The sequence below is a fragment of the Ovis aries genome, chromosome 8, assembly GCF_016772045.2.
Source record: "Ovis aries strain OAR_USU_Benz2616 breed Rambouillet chromosome 8, ARS-UI_Ramb_v3.0, whole genome shotgun sequence".
Classification (NCBI taxonomy): Eukaryota; Metazoa; Chordata; class Mammalia; order Artiodactyla; family Bovidae; genus Ovis; species Ovis aries.
The window spans coordinates 11,202,975-11,225,372 of record NC_056061.1 but is presented as its reverse complement, the minus strand read 5'-3'; the positions used below and the strand labels follow the sequence as shown (position 1 = coordinate 11,225,372).

Sequence of the window (22,398 nt, the reverse complement as noted above, 5' to 3'; positions counted from 1 at the left end):
AGAGCCTACTCTTGCACCCTGGAAGGCATCTCCCTTGCTGCAGACCCTTTTCTGCAACATACATAAGCTCACAACTCCAGCCACGTGCATAAAAAATCCATCTCGACCCCAAACACTGTTCTTTCTTTTTCATCTCCCCTTTCACTATCCCCAGATTCAAGTTCAGTGATCAATGTTTGTGGGAAAAGTAAAGAAATAGATCAAATTACTGTACATCATTTCAAAATGAGTTTGGAAGCCTTTTCGCTTTTTTGAAGATGAAATTTGAGATACATACATAATGACTAGATTAGCAATTAAGATAAATCTTTTAAAACAGGACAAGATTCTTTATTGGATTATTTAAGATAGACAATAGTTTCATTCTAAGAATAAAAAATGGGTTGAAGAGTTTCTGTGCGTAAGAGCCATTAAGTAAATTACATACTACATGTAGGTTTTTATAGTCAAGAAATTCATAGGACTGGGGTCCTAGTATATAAACACATGTGCATATGATAAGATATATTTGGTAAGATATAATTGGTAACAGTTCAATGTAAATTAACTGAGTTCTTATTAGTCATCTCCCCTTCATTAACTAGCTATTTCAGGGGAAAAAAAAATTTTACCCTCAACAAATTTTCAGTTTTATCAAAGAAATGAAGTATGTACTAAGCAAAAATAACTCAATTCTCTAATTGAAAACAGAACAAAATTCCTCCTTTTATTAAGCTTTATTAGAGACCTGTGCAGAAGGCAATGGCACCCCACTCCAGTACTCTTGCCTGGAAAATCCCATGGACGAAGGAGCCTGGTGGGCCGCAGTCCATGGGGTCGCTAAGAGTCGGACACGACTGACTGACTTCACTTTCACTTTTCACTTTCATGCCTTGTGGAAATGGCAACTCACTCCAGTGTTCTTGCCTGGAGAATCCCAGGGATGGGGGAGCCTCATGGGCTGCCGTCTATGGGGTTGCAGAGTTGGACATGACTGAAGCGACTTGGTAGCAGCAGCAGCAGAGACCTGATTTTTTTCCTCTCTTCACCAGTAAACTTTTATTATGAAGTCTAAGAATTTTCTATAGGCAGAAAAGGACCTGAAGATACTAAATCAGTGCATAGGATTATGATATTTTATTTCCCTTCAATCTTTTCAAGTTTTAACATTTTAAGCAGAAGTAGAACAAAAATTAAGCAACATCCTAATTTGCTGGGGAGTAATGAAAGGAAAAAGTAAACTCAGATTAGCTTTTCTCTACAGTGTCTTGTGGCCAAAATATTGGCAGAGTGGGCTACCTTAAGAAACTCTCACCTTATATACTTCCAGAGTATCAGTTCTTCACCTAACTATATTCAATCCTCCTTGACCATCACCAACTCCCGGAGTTTACCCAAACTCATGTCCATCGAGTCGGTGATGCCATCCAGCCATCTCATCCTCTGTCAACCACTTCTCCTCCTGCCTTCAACCTTTCCCAGCATCAGGGTCTTTTGCAGTGAGTCAGTTCTTCACATGAGGTGGCCAAAGTATTGGAGTTTCAGTTTCAGCATCAGTCCTTCCAATGAACACACAGAACTGATCTCCTTTAGAATGGACTGGTTGGATCTCCTTGCAGTCCAAGGGACTCTCAAGAGTCTTCTCCAACACCACAGTTCAAAACCATCTATTCTTCGGTGCTCAGCTTTCTTCACAGTCTGACTCTCACATCCATACACAACTACCGGAAAAACCATAACCTTGACTAGACGGACCTTTGTTGGCAAAGTAATGTCTCTGCTTTGGAATATGCCATCGAGGTTGGTCATAACTCTCCTTCCAAGGAGTAAGCGTCTTTTAATTTCATGGCTGCAATCACCATCTGCAGTGATTTGGAAGCCCAAAAGAATAAAGTCTGACACTGTTTCCACTGTTTCCCCATCTATTTCCCATGAAGTGATGGGACCGGATGCGATGATCCTCATTTTCTGAATGTTGAGCTTTAAGCCAACTTTTTCACTCTCCTCTTTCACTTTCATCAAGAGGCTTTTTAGTTCATCTTCACTTTCTGCCATAACGGTGGTGTCATCTGCATATCTGAGGTTATTGATATTTCTCTCGGCAATCTTGATTCCAGCTTGTGCTTCTTAAAGCCCAGCATTTCTCATGATGTACGCTGCATGTAAGTTAAATAAGGAGGGTGACAATATACAGCCTTGGCATACTCCTTTTCCTATTTGGAGCCAGTCTGTTGTTCCATGTCCAGTTCCAACTGTTGCTTCCTGACCTGCATATAGGTTTTTCAAGAGGCAGGTCGGGTGGTCTGATATTCCCATCTCTTTCAGAATTTTCCACAGTTTATTGTGATGCACACAGTCAAATTAGCACTAATCAATTAGAATGAGAATGATACAGCCTCACTTCCCTTCCAAAACAAATCTAGGAAAACAAGAAACAAGGCCCATATTTCCATTTCACAAGTAATGAAAGCTTACCTATATGTGAAGCTTTCCTCTAGGGAGTCACCTACTTACTGTCAAATTCTGAAGCAACAGGAAAGATCTCAAAGTTCTTACTCTTTTTCTCTAAATAAATACATATATTTTATAGCATAATATTAATTTATTCAAAAGCTTTAAAACTTGAGGCATCACTTCAAGTAACTAAACAGCTGCCCAGAATTAAATTTTTTAATAGATAAGAATATATTTTACATAAAATATATATCTGATGAAATAAAAATATTTATGTTATGAAACCATGATATTATTATTCCAAAATTACTTCTATAAAAGACTGTTGTCTTAAACTTGAAATCAGGTTTTAGTACAGCGGCTAAATAAACGTAGACATGAAGAAAGCTAACCTACTTCTGAAAAAATTAGGTTTCAGAATGAGTGTGTTGTATTTGTTAACCTAGACAATGGATACACGGGTTATTTATTTTTGTTCTTGCTGTTCTTTAAACTCTTCTTATGCTTTTTAAACTATGTGCAAGTATGCTACATTTCTCATTAAACTTTTTTTTATTAAATGATACCATTTCAAATTTGGAATGGAGAGGTATCTCTGCCTTTGCCAATAATCTCTCCCAATCTTCTAAAACACTAATTTCAAAACTAATTTTTCTAAGTATTCTGTTTTTTGTATAGAAGATATTTAATAAAGAACACACATATTGCTATAGGTGGCCACACAGGTATCTGGAGTCTCTGGAAGTTCTGAAAACTAAGAAGTGTCCTCATTAAAGGTAATAATATTTCTTAAAACTTGATGTATGACCAGAAACCAGGTAAGAAAGAATTAGAGACACGCCTGCCTGCAGTAAATTATAATGACTCATAATGACGCTCCTGCCTCCAGTAAATTATAATGACCCATAATGACGCTCCTGCCTCCAGTAAATTTAAAAACTGCTGTCGGCAGGGACCACATCTTATTCATGGTTTTAGCGCACAGAGTTTTTACATTTAACATTTGTGGTACTAAATGATACCTAATGTGGTTATTACTGTATAGGGATTACTATAGTTGTTGTTATTGTTGATGTTCAGTCATGTCCAACTCTGTGACCCACGGACTGTTGGCCCTCCAGGCTCCTCTGTTCATGGAATTTTCCAGGCAAGAATACTGGAGTGGGTTGCCACTTCCTCCTCCAGGGAATCTTGCCCACCCAGGGACCAAACCAGCATCTCTGGCATCTTCTGCACTGGCACAGGATTCTTTACCCCCAGAGCCACCTAGAAAGCCCAGTGATTACTGTATATCTAACCATCATTTCCCAAACTAAATAAAAGATCTCTATCTTCCAGACAGAAAAATTTTATTTCATTGTAGGGATTTTAGGAATTCCAAGTCCAGAATATGTAGCTCCAAGTGCTTAAAGGTATTAGAGTCAGCCAGAGAAGAAGGTCTCCCTTTCACTGGCCCCTGGTCAGTTTGATGCAGAACCACCACTCCACTCTCATGGAGTCCCTACCCCTCTTCACAAGAAGGATAAGAGCTGTGGGTCTTTTATTTTTTTCCAGGTATACAAATCAGGTTTGCATACAACACAATCTTTATCACATCATTAATAAAAGTACTGACACTTTTTAAGAAATGAGGTTAAGTTATAGATAAGACATTACCTACTTATAATGTCTATGGTTAGTGATTCACATTTTACAAGGATTTGGTTAGTAGCGTACTTCATATTTTAACTATATAATGATTTCTCTCACAAGGGGTAGAGCGAGGCAGTTCGGTTCTCTGACTTTCTCAGAATCAGAGGCATTTTACCCAGGGAGTAGTGAGCCTAAGACCTAGTAACTGTTAGCGGCAAACAAGCAGAGAACCCATGACTTGATCTACTTTCCCCAGTCCTTCTTCCAAAGAACGAAACTATTGGTTTTGAGCCAAGATAAGCAATTCAGTCACAGCACTACAGCTTTCCATAGAAGGCAACAAAGTGAAACTATTTCCACTGGTACTGCTGCCACTTTGAATCTTCTTTGTTCTGATTTCCCTTCTTTCCTCCTTTTCGTCTCCACTGCCTTCTCTCTCACATTCCCCTCTCTGCCTCTCAGCTTGTGTGGGACATGGAACCAGGGGCTGCCTTTATCTTGGGAAGGCATCTGAAGAAGATTAAAGCTGTAGGGCTCAGGGTTCCTTAGGCCTGCTTCTAGTCTAGGAAAAATAAGCTCTCAAGGTCCCTGGCCAGATCAGTTCACAAAACTGAGAGGCCTACACAGAAAGAGCCAAACACAACATGACCAAGCTGGCTTTTACCTAGAATATGCTCTCTGCACGTTTTGCCCCAAGGCATAAGTCATATATAGAAGAAACAATTAAATGTAAAATTCATTTGGGGGTGAGGTCTTTTCCACGTTGACCGTGACTTTAATGTAAGAGAACTGTGCCAAAGAAACTTGATGAGAACTTAGATGGCTATTTAAAAAAAAGAAAAAGAAAAAAGTTGCCTATGTTTTCCATAGTATTCTGTTTAGGGAAAAAAAAAAAAGAATTAAACTAGAAAATAAGGAGTAAGACTTGTAAAATCATTAGCATTTTTAATTATTATGAAGGGATAATAGAATCAATAAACAACATATCTTTTCTCATTGTAAGGAGTCTGTTTGTTCCGTCTTCACATACATCCCCCCCACTCCACCACTTCCAATGAAGCTTCCCAGGTGGCACTAGTAGTAAAGGAATCTGCCTGCCAATGCAGGAGATGTAAGAGACGCGAGCTCGGGAAGATCCCTTGGAGAAGAAAATGGCAACCCACTCCAGTATTCTTGTCTGGAGAATCCCACAGACAGAGGAGCCTGCTGGGCTACAGTCCATAGGGTTGCAAAGAGTCAGACATGACTGAAGTGACTTAGCATGGCACCCCACTCCAATATCTAAAACAAGGGCAATGAGTATAGACATCATCAGATGTACCTTTTTACACTTAAATCATTACCAAATTTAAACATTATGTCACTAATATTTTTGCCTCATTGGACATCTTTGATATACTCATTTTTCCATGGAAACCTCTTAATAAAAACCTCATGGATCCTTTTCTCTATTGATTCCTTTTTTTTTTTTTTTTGCCCCCCAAACTCCTGTCCTCCTTCCACTAACTCTCCCTTCTTTTCTCTCCACAGATCGCCTTGTCTGTGCCAGAGAGCAGTACCTGAGAAACTCAAGTACACTGCTAAGCCTCTCAAGTTTGCTGATTCCAAGATTAGGGGTCCAATCCTTTGACACTGGATAAGAGCCTATTATGAATACTTTCTGGAGAATGGCATGGCAACCCACTCCAGTATCTTGCCTGGAGAATCCCCACGGACAGAGGAGCCTGACAGGCTACAGTCCTTGGGGTTGCAGAGAGTTGGACACGACTGAGCAACTTATTACAAATCACATGGATCAGTTCAGTTCAGTTGCTCAGTCATGTCTGACTCTTTGTGACCGCATGGACCCCTGACCCCATAGCTTGTCAGGATTGCTAACCCATCCTGCTGGTTGCTTTGCTGTCCTACCACAACCAGATTCAGCCCAGCTGAACCAGCTCACAACCATGCCATCAGAAAGGGGAAAAAGAAGAGATCCGAGATCAAAGGTTTCACTCTCTCCATGTTTTCTAACTTTTTCAAAGGCAAACAAGTAAGCTCCCTTCCCTACACAGAGACTAAGCTCTCTGTTCTCTTAGAAGCTGTAACCCGTTTCATCAGGTGCTGGAAATATCCAGAAAGTAAACACAAATACATACTGAGCAAGAAAACAATAAGCATAAGGCAGGGAGTAAACAACAAAAGATCAGAACTATTCCGTTTCAGACTGTCAGCATATGACCCGTTTTTGGCATTTGAATTTGGTTTGAGGCGGTCATTAATTAACACTTCACTCCCCTGGTGGCTCAGACAGTAAAGCGTCTGCCTACAATGTGGGAGACCTGGGTTCGACCCCTGGGTTGGGAAGATCCTCTGGAGAAGGAAATGGCCCCCCACTCCAGTACTCTTGCCTGGAAAATCCCATGGATGGAGGAGCCTGGTAGGCTACAGTCCATGAGGTCACAAATAGTCAGACAAGACTGACCAACTTCACTTTCTTTCTTTCTTAATTAACATACCTTTCGAGTTTCACTACTTAAGTCATACACTACTGTGTGTGTACTGAGTATGCCACACATACCGTTTTTCCTCCCAGCCAAAATGAACTTCTTTCAGTTGTTCATATCCTTCAGTCACTCTATTCATTCCAACCCTCTGAGTATGTGACTCCCTATTACACCTTTTTCTTCCTCAGAGCAACTCCAAATCAACCCCTCTAATACTCTCAACTACACAAAATACTCTGTCTGCTCTCACAATGTTTAGATCCTTCATTAACCCTCACTCACACTTTGCTGTAACTAGTCCTTTAAAAAAATCTTCCCACTAGATTTAGCTGCAAGAGGACATTTGCAATGCCTGGTACAGTACTTGACAAATAATATTTGCCAATAACAATCTGGCACACAAGGCTTGAGAATCCACACCAGGAGACAAGGCTAAGAATCTGTCCATAAGTCAACTCTACCTACCCTGTTTCAGTTCCACTCTTCTATGCAAGCTGGTCTCTCTTCTTGGAATGCTGATCACTGCCAACTCACCAGCTAACTAAGATCTACTCATCTTTCAGGTCAGACCAATAAACTATCAAGAAAAGTTCAGCTGTTTTATTACTATGCTCCTCCCTCCCCCAGCTGATTTCACAATTACATGTGTGTGTGCAGTATTAAAAGAATTGTTGAGGCTCAAAAAGAATACTAGAATGAAAGAACATTTACCAAAAATGAGTTTTTCATTTTTGTTGTTGAAAAGCTGGCTGTGTGAAATTAATGATGCAAATTTTACTTAAGATAACTTAATATGGGCAGCGAGAAGGACAATTATAGAGTTCCCAGAGAACATTACTGATGGTTGGAATCAATTTCTAGGCACAAAATAGAGCTACTGCTGCCAGGGCTGCCTCCTCAGCAAATCGAAACTGACACAACCTCCAGTAGATAACTTTCTGTATTAAAGGCTTTATCCTTCCTGTGAGCACTCACGCATTTAGCATTTGGCCCAACTCCTTTGAAATTAAGCTATTCCCACTGGAACTGTACTGGGCTATGACCTGCAATTTGTTTAGGAATTTTCCCCTTTCAGGGACTCTTGTTGCTGTCAGTCACTCAGTCGTGTCCAACTCTTTGTGACCCCATGGACTGCAGCAAGCCAGGCTTCCTTGTCCTTCACCATTTCCTGGAGTTTGTTCAAACTCATGTCCATTGAGTCAGTGATGCCATCCAACCATCTCATCCTCTGTCATCCCCTTCTCCTCCTGCCCTCAATCTTTCCCAGCATCAAGATCTTTTCCAATGAGTTGGCTCCTTGCATCAGGTGGCTGAAGTATTAGAACTTCAGCTTCAGCATCAGTCCTTCCAATGAATATTCAGGATTGATTTCCTTTAGGATTGACTGGTTGGAACTCCTTTGCAGTCCAAAGGACTCTCAAGAGTCTTCTCCAGCACCACAGTTCAAAAGCATCAATTCTTTGGTGCTCAGCCTTCTTTATAGTCCAACTCTCACATCCGTAGATGACTAATGGAAAAACCACAGCTTTGAATATACAGACCTTTGTCAGCAAAATGATGTCTGAGCTGTTTAGAATGCTGTCTAGGTCTATCATAGCTGGATGGTGTTACATGTAAAAATTACAGTCCTTGGACTTCCCTGGTGATCCAGTGGATAAGACTCTGCATTACCAACACAGCGAGCCCAGGTTCAATCCCTGGTCAGGCCACTAGATCCCACATCTGCAACGAAGAGTTGCATACCACAATGAAGGTCAAAGACCCTGGGTGCTGCAACTAAGACTGGCACAGCCAAATCAATAATTTTTTTTTTAATGCAGTTCTTCCTCATGAACATTTCAAACAAATTAAAAAAAACAACATGTCTTCTGTGGTCTCTTTCCCCTCCTTCACTTTCTTTTGTCTCAGGCCCTGCCTCCAGTCCCAATTTCCTCCTTCCCTTCTCCAGGACAGGTACTAATATGGTTCAGACTGTGGGAGTCTGTACCCTAGGTTCCTACCTCTGTGCCTATTCCTTTTCAGGCCATTTGAGAGATACCCACTCTTCTCTCCTTAACTTCCTCAGCCCTGTTCATTTATTAGGCCAAGACTTTTTAGAAAAGAATCATGCTGGGATTTCTTTCTCCCCCAAAAAGGAAATAATAATTCCAGAACTTGATAGTAGATAAATATCTTTCAAAGCAATAAACGCATTCCCTGTAATACATCTATTTTTCCCGTGAAAAAATCCAAGGCCAGAGGGATAGGTTTGCCCAGAACCTCAGAGCAATAAATAACACTGTTATCCCTTGACACTTGATTGTTCCCACCTTTTACATGCTACTGACATCCATTCCTACTGAGATCAAATTTTTCGATAAAGTCTTCTATTCTCTACTGTTATACTATGTAAATAATCTGTTTCTTTCCCACCCCGCCCCACCCCCTGAAATTTCTCAATTTCTTCATAGAAAGACAGCACCTTTTAAAACATTTGGCCTCAAGGGGATATAAATCTTCAAAACAACTGTAGTTTTGCTCAAACTCAGGTTTGATATTTGGGGCACCTGATCTCAAAGACGATGGAATTCTTTCTTTCACTGGCATGTAGAAATTTCTAAAAAGACAAAGGAGTCTGAAAAGAGCTCTAAGAGGGTCCTTATAGCATGCAAATAAACAGGTAGGCTTAACTTAGTTCATCTGTCAGAAGAACAACTTGTATCTAAATATTCTCCTTTGAGTTTTGTACCAGGCTAAAAGATCTCTGTGTATGGCTATATGCTATGTCACAGGTATGTCTTATTTTTATACTGCCAGATGGTACTGCCAAAATTAATTTATAAAAAGAGCTCCATTTAATTGGTCTAAAATATTACTTACATAAATTATCAGAAATATAAGAGCAACTCACACAAATGCTTTTGTGGTTCATGTGATAGTTTAAATTTGTTAGTCTAACTGAAACAGGAACGTTTTTAGAGTCATCAGCACTGAATACTTTAATTCCACATGCGTTTACTAGTCAGATAAATTCATATTATCTCTGCTGCAAATCTGTCAGAAAAAAAATTTGCTTGAGATGATGGCTGACTTTGTCTAATGACTCATTAAGCTTTTGTGAGTAACTTAAACATAAATGTTGGGAACAAATAATTCAGGTAGATGAAAATGGGATAAGAGTTTTTAGGTGTGACAATTATATTTTATGATATATGTACTTAAAAATAGCATACTGAAATCTTTTGAGGTAACTTAAAATGTCAGAGTTTTGCTAAGATAAATTACATGATTGACTAGAATTGTTTTTATCATACACACTAATTTCCCACCTACATGTGTCTTTTCTAAACGCTTCTGTTTCATCCTTTGTCTCTGCTTTTAATAGGCTGTCTAGACTAGTCAGTTTTTCTTCCAAGGAGCAAGCATCTTTTAAGTTCATGGCTGCAGTCACCATCTGCAGTGATTTTGGAGCCCCCCAAAATAAAGTCTCTCACCTTTTCCATTGTTTACCATGTATTTGCCATGAAGTGATGGGACTGGATGCTATGATATTAGTTTTTTGAATGTTGAGTTTTAAGCGAGCCTTTTTACTCTCCTCTTTCACCTTCATCAAGAGGCTCTTCTATTCCTCTTTGCTTTCTCCCATGAGGGTGGTATTATCTGCATATCTGAGGTGACTGGTGTTTCTCCTGGCAATCTTGCTTTTAGCTTGTGCTTCATCTTCTCTGGCATTTCACATGATGTACTTTGCACATAAGTTAAATAAACAAGGGACAATATACAACTTTGACATACTCCTTTCCCAATTTGGAACCAGTCTGTTGAGCCATGTCCGGTGCTGTTGCTTCATGACCTGCACACAAGTTGCTCAGGAGGCAGGTCAGGTGGTCTGGAATTCCCATCTCTTTCAGAATTTTCCATGGTTTGTTGTGATCTACACAGTCAAACGCTTTAGCATAGTCAATGAAACAGATGATGTTCTTCTGGAATTCTCTTGCTTTTTCTACACAACGGATGTTGGCAGTTTGATCTCTGGCTCCTCTGCCTTTTCTAAATCCAGCTTGAGCATCTGGAAGTTCACAGATCACGTATTGTTGAAGCCTGGCTTGGAGAATTTTGAGCATTACTTTGCTAGTATGTGAAATGAGCAGTTGTGCAGTAGTTTGAACATTCTTTGGCATGGCCTTTCTTTGGGATTGGAATGAAAACTGACGTTTTCCAGTCCTGTGGCCACTGCTGAGTTTTCCAAATTTGCTGGTATACTGAATGCAGCACTTTAACAGCATCATCTTTTAGGATTTGAAATAGCTCAGCTGGAATTCCATCACCTGCACTAGCTTTGTTTGTAGTGATGCTTCATAAGGCCCACTTGACTTCACACTCCAGGATGTCTGGCTCTAGGTGGGTGATCACACCATCATGGTTATCTGGGTTGCTAAGATCTTTTTTGTATAGGTCTTCCATGTATTCTTGCTACCTCTTCTTAATATTTTCTGCTTCTGTTAGGTCCATACCATTTCTGTCCTTTATTGTACCCATCTTTGCATGGAATGTTCCCTTGGTATCTCTCATTTTCCTCAAGAGACCATTTCATTGTTAGAGAAATTAGTTTTGTTTAGGCTTCAGAGACAAAGCAGAGCAGACCTATGACGTTGCTTCTAACCTGCCTCGACACTGCCCTGGCTGTGAGTGACAGCTATGACTGTAAGAACTGCAGCACCATAGATAAGACTGGGGAAGAATCTTGAGACTGTTGAGCCCCTCAAGACAGGGTGGCCAATCAAGCCCCGGGCTTAACAACATTCCAAGTTTAAAGAATAAACAGGAACTCAGAGCTGCAACTTGCTCATAGGTTAATGATGATATCAGTTTGCATCCTAGGATTATAAGCAGGAACCCTGAACTGCAGTCTTTGAAGTCTCTTCCACGGAGTGGATGCGCTGCCTGGGACCTTTTCCCAGTTAGGACTCCAGATGGGCTGTGTCACGGGACTTCCCAGCGCTGTTTGAGTCTGGATGTTGGTTAAAACCCAATTTGATGACGTATCCTCTGCTATTTCTATTTCTCTTTTCTTTTAATGTTACTATATATTGAAAGTAAGCTAGAAAATTCTCTAATAAATATTGGTATTATTTAGTTTGTATAGAATGAGTGGCTTATTAGGTTAACAAACACTTTGAACCTGAGACAAAAGTGAAAACTTTTGGCAAAGCATTAATCAAAATTATCTCAGGTGCTTTAAGTTAAAAGTTGTCTTTTTTATAAAGAAGAGCTAAGGGTTTGGTTTGGCTTTTTTGTTTTGCAGCTATGTAACCTTCTCTATTTATCTTCTGAAATCTTTTTGTCATTTTGATTAAACAGATACTTAGCATTTTGTAATCTTCTGTAATCTTATTTGTTGAATTGTTCAAAACCTTTTGATATTTTTGAAAAGTTTCCCCCCAAAATTCAAACTCTAAATTAAGTTTTTTTGACCTGAAAATAACTTTGGGAATGTCCAGAGGGGCCCCTAGAACTTCTTAAAGGACATGTTCTCTGTTCTTATAAAAGGAGATGGTAATTAGGTTTATTTGATATGTCAAATTTTATGGGAAGCTTTGTCAAAGAAATTATAATAAACTTTCCTAGGTTATCTTGTATACATGAATGTTATTAAAATGAATGTTATTAAAATAAATGTTCTAAATATTGTATGAAAATTCTGACAATTCTCATGTGTTCTAGTATAATGTTATCAGTTCAGTTCAGTTGCTCAGTCATGTCCAACTCTTTGAGACCCCCATGGACTGCAGCACACCAGGCCTCCCTGCCCATCACCAACTCCAGGAGCTTTCTCAAACTCATGTCCATCAAGTCAGTGATGCCATCCAACCATTTCATCCTCTGTCGTCCCCTTCTCCCGCCTTCAACCTTTCCCAGCTTTAGGGTCTTTTCCAATGAGTCAGTTCTTCATATCAAGTGGCCAAAGTATTGGAGTTTCCGCTTCAGCATCAGTCCTAACAGTGAATATTCAGGACTGATCTCCTTTAGGATGGACTGGTTGGATCTCCTTACAGTCCAAGGGACTCTCAAGAGTCTTTTCCAACACCACAGTTCAAAAGAATCAGTTCTTCAGCACTCAGCTTTCTTTATAATGCAACTCTTACATTCATACATGACTACTGGAAAAACCATAACTTTGACTAGATGGACCTTTGCTGGCAAAGTAATGTGTCTGCTTTTAAATATGCTGTCTAGTTTGTCATACCTTTTCTTTAAAGGAGCAAATGGTTTTAATTTCAAGGCTGCAGTCTCCATCTGCAGTGTTTGGAGCCCCCCAAAATAAAGTCTGTCACTGTTTCCACTGTTTGCCCATCTATTTGCCATGAAGTGATGGGACCAGAAGCCATGATCTTAGTTTTCTGAATGCTGAATTTTAAGCCAAACTTTTCACTTTCCTCTTTCACTTTCATCAAGAGCCTCTTTAGTTCTTCACTTTCTGCCATAAGGGTGGTGTCATCTGCATAACTGAGGTTATTTATATTTCTCCTGGCAATTTTGATTCTAGCTTGTGCTTCATCCAGCCCAGCATTTCTCATGCTGTACTCTGCATATAAGTTAAATAAGCAGGCTGACAATATACAGCCATGGTTTTAAAGATGTGGTCACAGAAATGACCAAATAGACTTGTCGATTACATTAAATTGAACCTTCACCTTTAATTATTACTATTTTTAAGTCTTTTGTCATTTATAGACAATTATTGTTTATACACCAAGGCTTTTGCAAATGTATTTATCTTCAAAGAAATTCATGGAAAAGATCCTGACAAATACTCTAGGATGAAAGTATTATGCCGGAAGCCAGCGTGAGGAATTCCACCCGTGACAAGGTCATGCGGCAGAGATCTGATGGGCAGGGTCGAGTCAGATCTCAGGTTTTCCCCCTGGCATTTTCTGAGCATGTACCCCCAAAAATAAGAATCTGCCTGCTTTTCCACTCTTCTGACATTCTCTGGAAAAAGTTAATTCAGGGCTTTAGTCTTCTGCATTTGAAAGAGTGTTTCAATCCAAAAACCCCTCTGATGGCTTTCTAGCCTGCCTGCAGGACTCGTACAGCTGCACATGTGATTGTTTGAGGCCTCCTGACTGCAGGAGGCACAGGAAGCTTAAAACATCCTAGGAATGTAGGGGCTTCCGAGCAGTCAAAATCATTAGAATAGGACTGATTAAAAGTTTCATTTGTTGAGCCAATACTTGCTGCCAAATTTTCACATCCTTTATTTTTAGATATAGTTGGTATATAGAAAAACAAGTAGTAGACCTGGTATTAGCAACATTAGATCTTTGAGTTAAGTACCTTCTTTGTTATGTTATAACCCACTGCACCTTTGTTCTATAGAGATGTAACTTTAGTGCTTTAAGGAGATGCAGATTAAAGAAAAACACTTCAGAGGAAACAGATTAACATTCATTAAGAAAGAGAGCCAAAAAGTGTTAGCAAGCCTCCAGGCCAGAAGATAATGTAAATCACCTGAGACCTTTTGTATATGAAAAAGATGTACAGAAAGGGTCAGGACTGCTGCCCCTACGTGACTCTATACCTTCCATTATGTAAAATTTAGGGTATATAAACACCTTTTAAATAATAAAGTTGGAGGGGGTTTTTGCACAAGCCTGGCCTCCCCCTTGTCGATTCTTTCTCTTGCTCCCTCCCTCTCCTTTTAAGGCTGATCCTTTGGAACGTGGAGGCTCACTGTGTCTACTTACTTGTCCCGGTTTCTAAGATCCGTAAGAGAGAGAGCCCAAGGCGGGGCACTCTCTGATATTCAAACCGGTGCCAGTGGCCGGCCTAACGTAGACATGCAAGTTCCTTGTCTGGAATTTTATTGGTTTTCCACATAAACCAAGCTAATCAGCCTCTTTTCTCCACTTAATTTTCCTACTACACGATTTCTTCCTGATCTAATCTTATTTTAATAAATAAATAAGTCTTTCCTCGCCAACGCCGTCCCCGCTTCGAATTCCCTGGATCCACTGGTGCTGGACCCCAGCAGTATTAGATAAATTTAAGATATTGCACAGAACTGGATTTAAAGGACCCTTTTTTTCCTCTCCTTTAAGAAAATGTATCTTTACAACAAGGGTTAAAACATTTATTTTTTTTCCTCCCTTCCTGATTCCTCCAGAATTTAAAAACCTAAGTATTTTTTTTTTTCATGACAATATGTGTATTTGCATAAATTCACTGGGAATCTGTTCTCCTCATAACAAGACACCACTGGAAATACTGGCTATATTACCATGGCCTTGGTTGTATTATCATACTTAGGAAAGGTGTACATAGACTCAGATGTGACCAGACAGCTTTAAGGAAGAAAAGAAAAATAAATAAAGAAATGGGCCGGGTATCTTGTTTACAAGGTTCAAGCAAAACAAACCTGAAAAACAGCTTATATGGTCAGTCACTATTCTCATGGCATTTATGTAAATAACCCAAGTTTAATACCAACAAGTTAGTTTTACTATGATTGTCTTTAATAAAAGGATAAGCATGGGAGAAATAAATTATGTTTTCACTTACACAGGTATTAAGTTCTATTCCTACCGGTGATCTTCAAGGTTTTGTTACATACCTGTACGCTGGACTGGATTCCAAATTCTTCTGCTGTTATTGTTCAGCCATGTCTGACTCTTGGTGACCCCATGTACTGCAGCACGCCAGGCTTCTCTGTCCTTCACTACCTCCCAGAGTTTGCTTAAACTCATGTCCATTGAGTCAGTGATTGAAGCCAACCATCTGAACTTCTGTCGCCCCATTCTCATCCTGTCCTCAGTCTTTCCTAGAATCAGGGTCTTTCCCAATGAGCCAGCTCTTGGCAGCAGGTGGCCAAAGTAACTCTTTGGTCAAATATTTTTACTATCCTTAAATGTCTGGCTACTCCTCTTCAAACTCATATTTTCAATTTTTTTCCACTTTTCTGGTTTGAAATCAGTAAGAAAAAAAGACTGCTCTTGAATTTCCTTAGAACGGTCTATACCAGGTCCTCCTCACGACCTGGAAGGTAACCAAACTTCAAACAATGGAAACGCCCAAATCAAACTGAGTAGGAAAAGCAGCAGCTAATAACTGAGGCAGACAGCGTTCCAAAGATGACCTGACTAGGCTTGTAAACCCATTTTGTCACTGTTGCTTTTCTCTTTCTCTCTTTCACAGAAAGACAACACCCTTACTGGTATTTCTCAAATTATACTGAAAGGGGACAACCTCTTCTTTTGATTATGGCCTTTCAGAATCTCCATGACAAATTAATCTTTTCACTTGCCAGTGTTTTTGTTTGTTTGTTTTTCTTTATTTTAAGAGTTAGAAGGTTCGGAATTCACTTAAGTTTTTCTTTGTCTGGACTATTAACTATTCTGGATTCTCACCTAGATTCATGGTTTCTGAATTTGCAACCTTACAGCCTGTATTATTGGGTAATACATTTGGTTCTGAACAGTTATTTTGAAATAACAATACTATTTTAATGGCCTTCCTAGGTGGTGTTAGTAATAAAAAACCTGCCAATGAAGGAGACGTAAGAAATGTGGGTTAGATCCCTGGGTCGGGAAGATCCCCTGGAGGAGAGCATGGCAACCCACTCCACTATTCTTGTCAGGAGAATCATATAAGAAGAAATTGCCAGGCTACAGTCCATAGGGTCACAAAGAGTCAGAGACAACTCAAACGAATTAGCATGCATGCATGGTCACCCTGAGTGGGAACTTCCAGGAAGCATATCTGACTCCAGGTTTGCCTCAGTAGGAAGAGCCTTTTTTCCATTGGGTCTGAGTAAATGTCAAAGAAAACATGATTAGAGAAGCAGAAACTCAATTGCATAGAAGAATCAGAGAGAAAGACCACTTGCAAAAGGGTCACCTCCCCCTTTCCCAACATGATTTCTTCTATTGGCTACTCTCAGGCTTAAGGTCCTAGGTTAGAACCATCACACAATTTGGTTCTAAACTTCTAATTCTGCTTTGTATAACTATTTTAAGTTCTGTATTTTGTTGCCTGTCAAATCTTTGTAAAACCAGTTTGTCCAACAAGCTGATGCTTGCTCCACATTTCAAAATGATCAGAACAATCTCAAACGATTTAAGATCTTAAGAGGATCAGACCACAATTTCTCCCTCCTAATCCTTGTTAGGTTTTCTCAATAGGTTTCCAATCGGTGCACCTTCCCTCCAAGGTGGGGCACAACACCCAGCAAGAAGTCCTTCCTGGCACCAAAGGACAAAGGCCACTGAAACTAGAAAACCTGCCTCTTGATCAGTGATGCTTTCAGAGAAAAGTAGAAAACGTCAAACTGAATAAAACAAACATCATTTTAAATAGTTGGAAGGACACACTACCAAAGGAGGCATCAATTACTCCTTGTTAACTACATGCTCCAACAAGAGAGCATCACTTACAGACCCACTAGAAGGGAACATTTCCTATGTACCTAGCTACTTAGCCTATGAGAAACCATCACTACCTGAACTCTCACCTCAACCCAGGGACTTTCTTCGGAACAACTCCTGTCAACTTCCTCCTTCTCTTTAACATAATGGGACTCTCCTTTGTTTGTTGAACTTATCTACGGCTTTTGCTATAGTTGGCTTGTCCCAATTCCAATTCCTTGGCTACACAGAAATAAGCCCATTTTGCTGGTAAAAGAACTGGCTGTTTTATTTTTATCTTGAAAGCTTCAGGCCTTCCACTTTATTTTGCACTTCTCCAAAAGAAGGCTGCCCACTTCATGGCAGAACCTGAAGTCACTCAGTCGTGTCCGACTCTTCGTGACCCCATGGACTGTAGCCTACCAGGCTCCTCTGTCCATGGGGTTTTCCCGGCAAGAGTACTGGAGTGGATTGCCATTTCCTTCGTCAAGGGATCTTCCCAATTCCAGGGATCGAACCTGGATCTCCCACATCGTAGACAGACGCTTTACCGTCTGAGCCCGCAGTATGAACTTAAAAGTATCAGCTAAATTATCTTCTTTCATCTTTTTAACACTACTGAGAAAGATTGAGGGCAAAAGAATTCAGCGACAGAGGATGAGATGGTTGGATGGCATCACAAACTCAATGGACGTGAGATTGTGCAAACTCAGGAGAAGGCAATGGCAGCCCACTCCAGTACTCTTGCCTGGAAAATCCCATGGATGGAGGAGCCTGGTAGGCTGCAGCCCATGGGATCGCTAAGAGTCGGACACGACTGAGCGACTTCACTTTTCACTGTCACGCACTGGAGAAGGAAATGGCAACCCACTCCGGTGTTCTTGCCTGGAGAATCCCAGGGACGGGGGAGCCTGGTGGGCTGCTGTCTATGGGGTCGCACAGAGTCGGAGACGATTGAAGCGACTTAGCAGCAGCAGCAGGAAGATACTGAAGGACCGGGAAGCCTGGTGTGCTGCAGTTCACGGGGTCCCAGAGAGTCCGACACGACTTGTCCACTGAACAACAACTGAGTACAGGAATTGGGAAGTAGTCAGCATTTAAATGAAATTTAAATAAATAAATTCAGCACTGAAAGCACGCGTCTCTATCCTTTTGAAAACGTCAACATCAGCTATTTCTTCACCTTCCCAGGAAAGTTCCACTGACCTTTTTCCGTCACGTTCCCTCACCTGGCAAAGGGCTCTGCGTCGCTCTGCACAGCGTCCCCGCGCCCAGCACAGGGCAGTGGACCTGCGGCACGGCCTCACACGGACAGCGCCGCCGAAGCCCCGCGGGTCGCCATCTGGAATTCCAGTGAAGAAACGCTAAAGTCCATTACACAGTGACTGCTCGGGTTCGCCAAGACCTGGTCCTTAAAGTGCAGCCCCCGCAGCCACACGGCCCTGAAGACCACACTGGCGACGACTTCCCCTTCCGCCCCGTCATGCCCCTCCTCCGCTCCGCCCGGCTTCCCTTCCGCTTTCCCACCTGGCCCGGGACGCGCTGGCCCCGCTGTCTCTGGCCCGCGGCGTCCGGGTTCCTGTGTTAAGTGTCTGCTCCTTCTCCCGGCGCCTGGGTTTTCCGCTCCTCGGCGGGCACCCCAGACCCAGGAGCCCCTCCCCCGACGCGGAGCGCCCCGCTCTCTGCAGGTGCTCGTGTAGTAAGCGAGCTCGGAAAGCGGGCCTCTGGGCCCGAGCTTCGCTACGCAGGGCTGGGGCCCTTAAGCTCTGAAATCCTGCAGTCCTGCTTTTTTTCAGGTTTCCATGTAAACGTGGAGGAGAAGACAGTTCAGGAGAATTTCCAAAGGGGAGGGGAGAGAAGTCACCGAGGCTGTACGTTCTTAAACATCTCTTCTGCGTTCTTGAGCAGAAAGAGGTTTTTTGTTGTTGATTTGTTAAAGACTGAGCATATATACCACATATGATAAGGGCATTGTGTGTGTGTGTGTCTCTGTGTGTCTGTGTGTCAGTAGTAGACACTCAGTCATGTCCAACTCTGCGACCCCGTGGACTGTAGTCCGCCAGGCTCCTCTGTCCATCTAATTCTCTGGGCAAGAATACTGGAATCCGTTGCCATTCCCTTCAGGGCATCTTCTGGACCCAGGGGCTCAAACCTGAGTCTCCTGCATTGAAGGAAGATTCTTTATCGTCTGAGCCACCAAGAAGCTTCATTATAGTTCAGTCACTCAGTCCTCTCTGACTCTTGGCAACCCCATGGACTGCAGCATGCCAGGCCTCCCTGTCCATCACCAACGCCCAGATCTTACTCAAACTCATGTCCATTGAGTCGGTGATGCCATCCAGCCATCTCATCCTCTGTCCTCTCCTTCTCGTCCCGGCTTCAGCCTTTCCCAGCATCAGGGTCTTTACCAATGAGTTCTTTGCATCGAGTAGCCAAAGTATTGGAGTTTCAACTTCAGCATCAGTCCAAACAATGACTATTCAGGACTGATTTATTTTAGGATGGACTGGTTGGATCTCCTTGCTGTCCAAGGGACTCTCAAGAGTCTTTTCCAACCCCACAGTTGAAAAGCATCAATTCTTCAGCACTCTGCCTTCTTCACAGTCCAACTCACATCTATACATGACCACTGGAAAACCATAGCCTTGACTAGATGGACCTTAGTCGGCAAATGTCTCTGCTTTTGAATATGCTATCTAGGTTGGTCATAACTTTTCTTCCAAGGAGTAAGTGTCTTTTAACTTCATGGCTGCAATCACCATCTGCAGTGATTTTGGAGCCCCCCAAAATGAAGTCTGACACTGTTTCCACTGTTTCCCCATCTATTTCCCATGAAGTGATGGGACTGGATGCCATGATCTTCGTTTTATGAATGTTGAGCTTTAAGCCAACTTTTTCACTCTCCTCTTTCACTTTCATCAAGAGGCTTCTTAGTTCCTCTTCACTTTCTGCCATTAGGATGGTGTCATCTGCATATCTGAGGTTATTGATATTTCTCCTGGCAATCTTGATTCCAACTTGTGTTTCTTCCAGTCCAGTGTTTCTCATGATGTACTCTGTATATAGCTTAAATAAGCAGGGTGACAACATACAGCCTTGACGTACTCCTTTTCCTATTTGGAACCAGTCTGTTGTTCCATGTCCAGTTCTAACTGTTGCTTCCTGACCTGCATACAGATTGCTCAAGAGGCAGGTCAGGTGGTCTGGCATTCCCATCTCTTTCCGAATTTTCCACAGTTTCTTGAGATCCACACAATCAAAGTCTTTGGCATAGTCAATAAAGCAGAAATAGATGTTTTTCTGGAACTCTCTTGCTTTTTCCATGATCCAGCAGATGTTGGCAATTGGATCTCTGGTTCCTCTGCCTTTTCGAAAACCAGCTTGAACATCAGGAAGTTCACAGTTCATGTATTGATGAAGCCTGGCTTGGGGAATTTTGAGCATTACTTTACTAGCATGTGAGATGAGTGCAATTGTGCGGTAGTTTGAGCATTCTTTGGCATTGCCTTTCTTTGGGATTGGAATAAAAACTGACCTTTTCCAGTCCTGTGGCCACGACTGAGTTTTCCAAATGTGCTGGCATATTGAGTGCAGTACTTTCACAGCATCATCTTTCAGGATTTGAAACAGCTCAACTGGAATTCCATCACCTCCACTAGCTTTGTTCATAGTGATGCTTTCTAAGGCCCACTTGACTTCACATTCCAGGATGTCTGGCTCTAGATTAGTGATCATATCATCATGATTATCTGGGTCGTGAAGATCTTTTTCATACAGTTCTTCTGTGTATTCTTGCCACCTCTTCTTAATATCTTCTGCTTTTGTTAGGTCCATACCATTTCTGTCCTTTATCGAGCCCATCTTTGCATGAAATGTTCCCTTGGTATCTCTAATTTTCTTGAAGAGATCTCTAGTCTTTCCCATTCTGTTGTTTTCCTCTATTTCTTTGCATTGATTGCTGAGGAAGGCTTTCTTATCTCTCCTTGCTATTCTTTGGAACTCTGCATTCAGATGCTTATATCTTTCCTTTTCTCCTTTGCTTTTCACTTCTCTTCTTTTCACAGCTATTTGTAAGGCCTCCTCAGACAGCCATTTTGCCTTTTTGCATTTCTTTTGCATGGGGATGGTCTTGATCCCTGTCTCCTGTACAATATCACGAACCTCAGTCCATAGTTCATCAGGCACTCTATCTATCAGATCTAGTTCCTTAAATCTATTTCTCACTTCCACTGTATAATTTTAAGGGATTTGATTTAGGTCAGTATGAACATGAACAGTATGAAAAGGCAAAATGATAGGATACTGAAACAGGAACTCCCCACGTCAGTAGGTGCCCAATATGCTACAGAGATCAGTGGAGAAAGGACTCCAGAAAGAAGTTTTGGGATGAAGCCAAAGTAAAAACAATGCCCAGCTGTGGATGTGACTGGTGATAGAAGCAATGTCCGATGCTGTAAAGAGCAATATTGCATAGGAACCTGGAATGTCAGATCCATGAATGAAGGCAAATTGGAAGTGGTCAAACAAGGGATGGCAAGAGTGAACGTCGACATTCTAGGAATCAGCTAACTAAAATGGACTGGAATGGGTGAATTTACCTCAGATGACCATTATATCTACTACTGCAGACAGGAATCCCTCAGAAGAAATGTAGTAGCCATCTTGGTCAACAAAAGAGTCCAAAATGCAGTATTTGGATGCAGTCTCAAAAACGACAGAATGATCTCTGTTCGTCTCCAAGGCAAACCATTCAATATCACAGTTATCCAAGTCTATGACTCAACCAGTAATGCTGAAGAAGCTGAAGTTGAATGGTTCTATGAAGACCTCCAAGACCTTTTAGAACTAACACCCAAAAAAGATGTCCTTTTCATTATAGGGGACTGGAATGCAAAAGTAGGAAGTCAAGAAACACCTGGAGTAACAGGCAAATTTGGCCTTGGAATGTGGAATGAAGCAGGGCAAAGACTAATAGAGTTTTGCCAAGAAAATGCACCCTCATAGCAAACACCCTCTTCCAACAACACAAGAGAAGACTCTATGCATGGACATCACCAGATGGTCAACACCGAAATCAGATTGATTATATTCTTTGCAGCCAAAGATGGAGAAGCTCTATACAGTCAACAAAAACAAGACCAGGAGCTGACTGTGGCTCAGATCATGAACTACTTATTACCAAATTCAGACTCAAATTGAAGAAATAGGGAAAACTGCTAGACCATTCAGGTATGACCTAAATCAAACCCCTCATGATTATACAGTGGAAGTGAGAAATAGATTTAAGGGCCTAGATCTGATAGATAGTGTGCCTGAAAAACTATGGAATGAGGTTCATGACCTCATTGTACAGGAGACAGGGATCAAGACCATCCCCATGCAAAAGAAATGCAAAAAGGCAAAATGGCTGTCTGGAGAGGCCTTACAAATAGCTGTGAAAAGAAGAGAAGTGAAAAGCAAAGGAG

The 22,398-nt window shown here is 41.3% G+C and overlaps 1 protein-coding gene across 11 annotated transcripts in view; it reads right to left on the bottom strand.

Annotated features, from left to right (window-relative positions):
* ECHDC1 (ethylmalonyl-CoA decarboxylase 1) overlaps positions 1 to 18,527 on the bottom strand; it is a 70,194-nt gene extending 51,667 nt beyond the window's left edge. For 5 of the 11 annotated variants that reach the window (XM_060419415.1, XM_060419413.1, XM_060419412.1 and 2 more), the window contains exons 1-2: positions 18,163 to 18,392; positions 15,145 to 17,999 (exon numbers count right to left, since the gene is read on the bottom strand). In XM_060419415.1, coding sequence (XP_060275398.1) covers positions 15,145 to 15,334 — 190 coding nt within the window. In that variant the 5' untranslated portion in view covers positions 15,335 to 17,999; positions 18,163 to 18,392. Of the gene's footprint in view, positions 1 to 7,016; positions 18,000 to 18,139; positions 18,393 to 18,460 lie in introns of those variants that run through there. The other 6 variants (XM_042253197.2, XM_004011133.6, XM_042253198.2 and 3 more) reach the window with 4 other exon arrangements.
* Between the last annotated feature and the right edge of the window lie 3,871 nt (positions 18,528 to 22,398).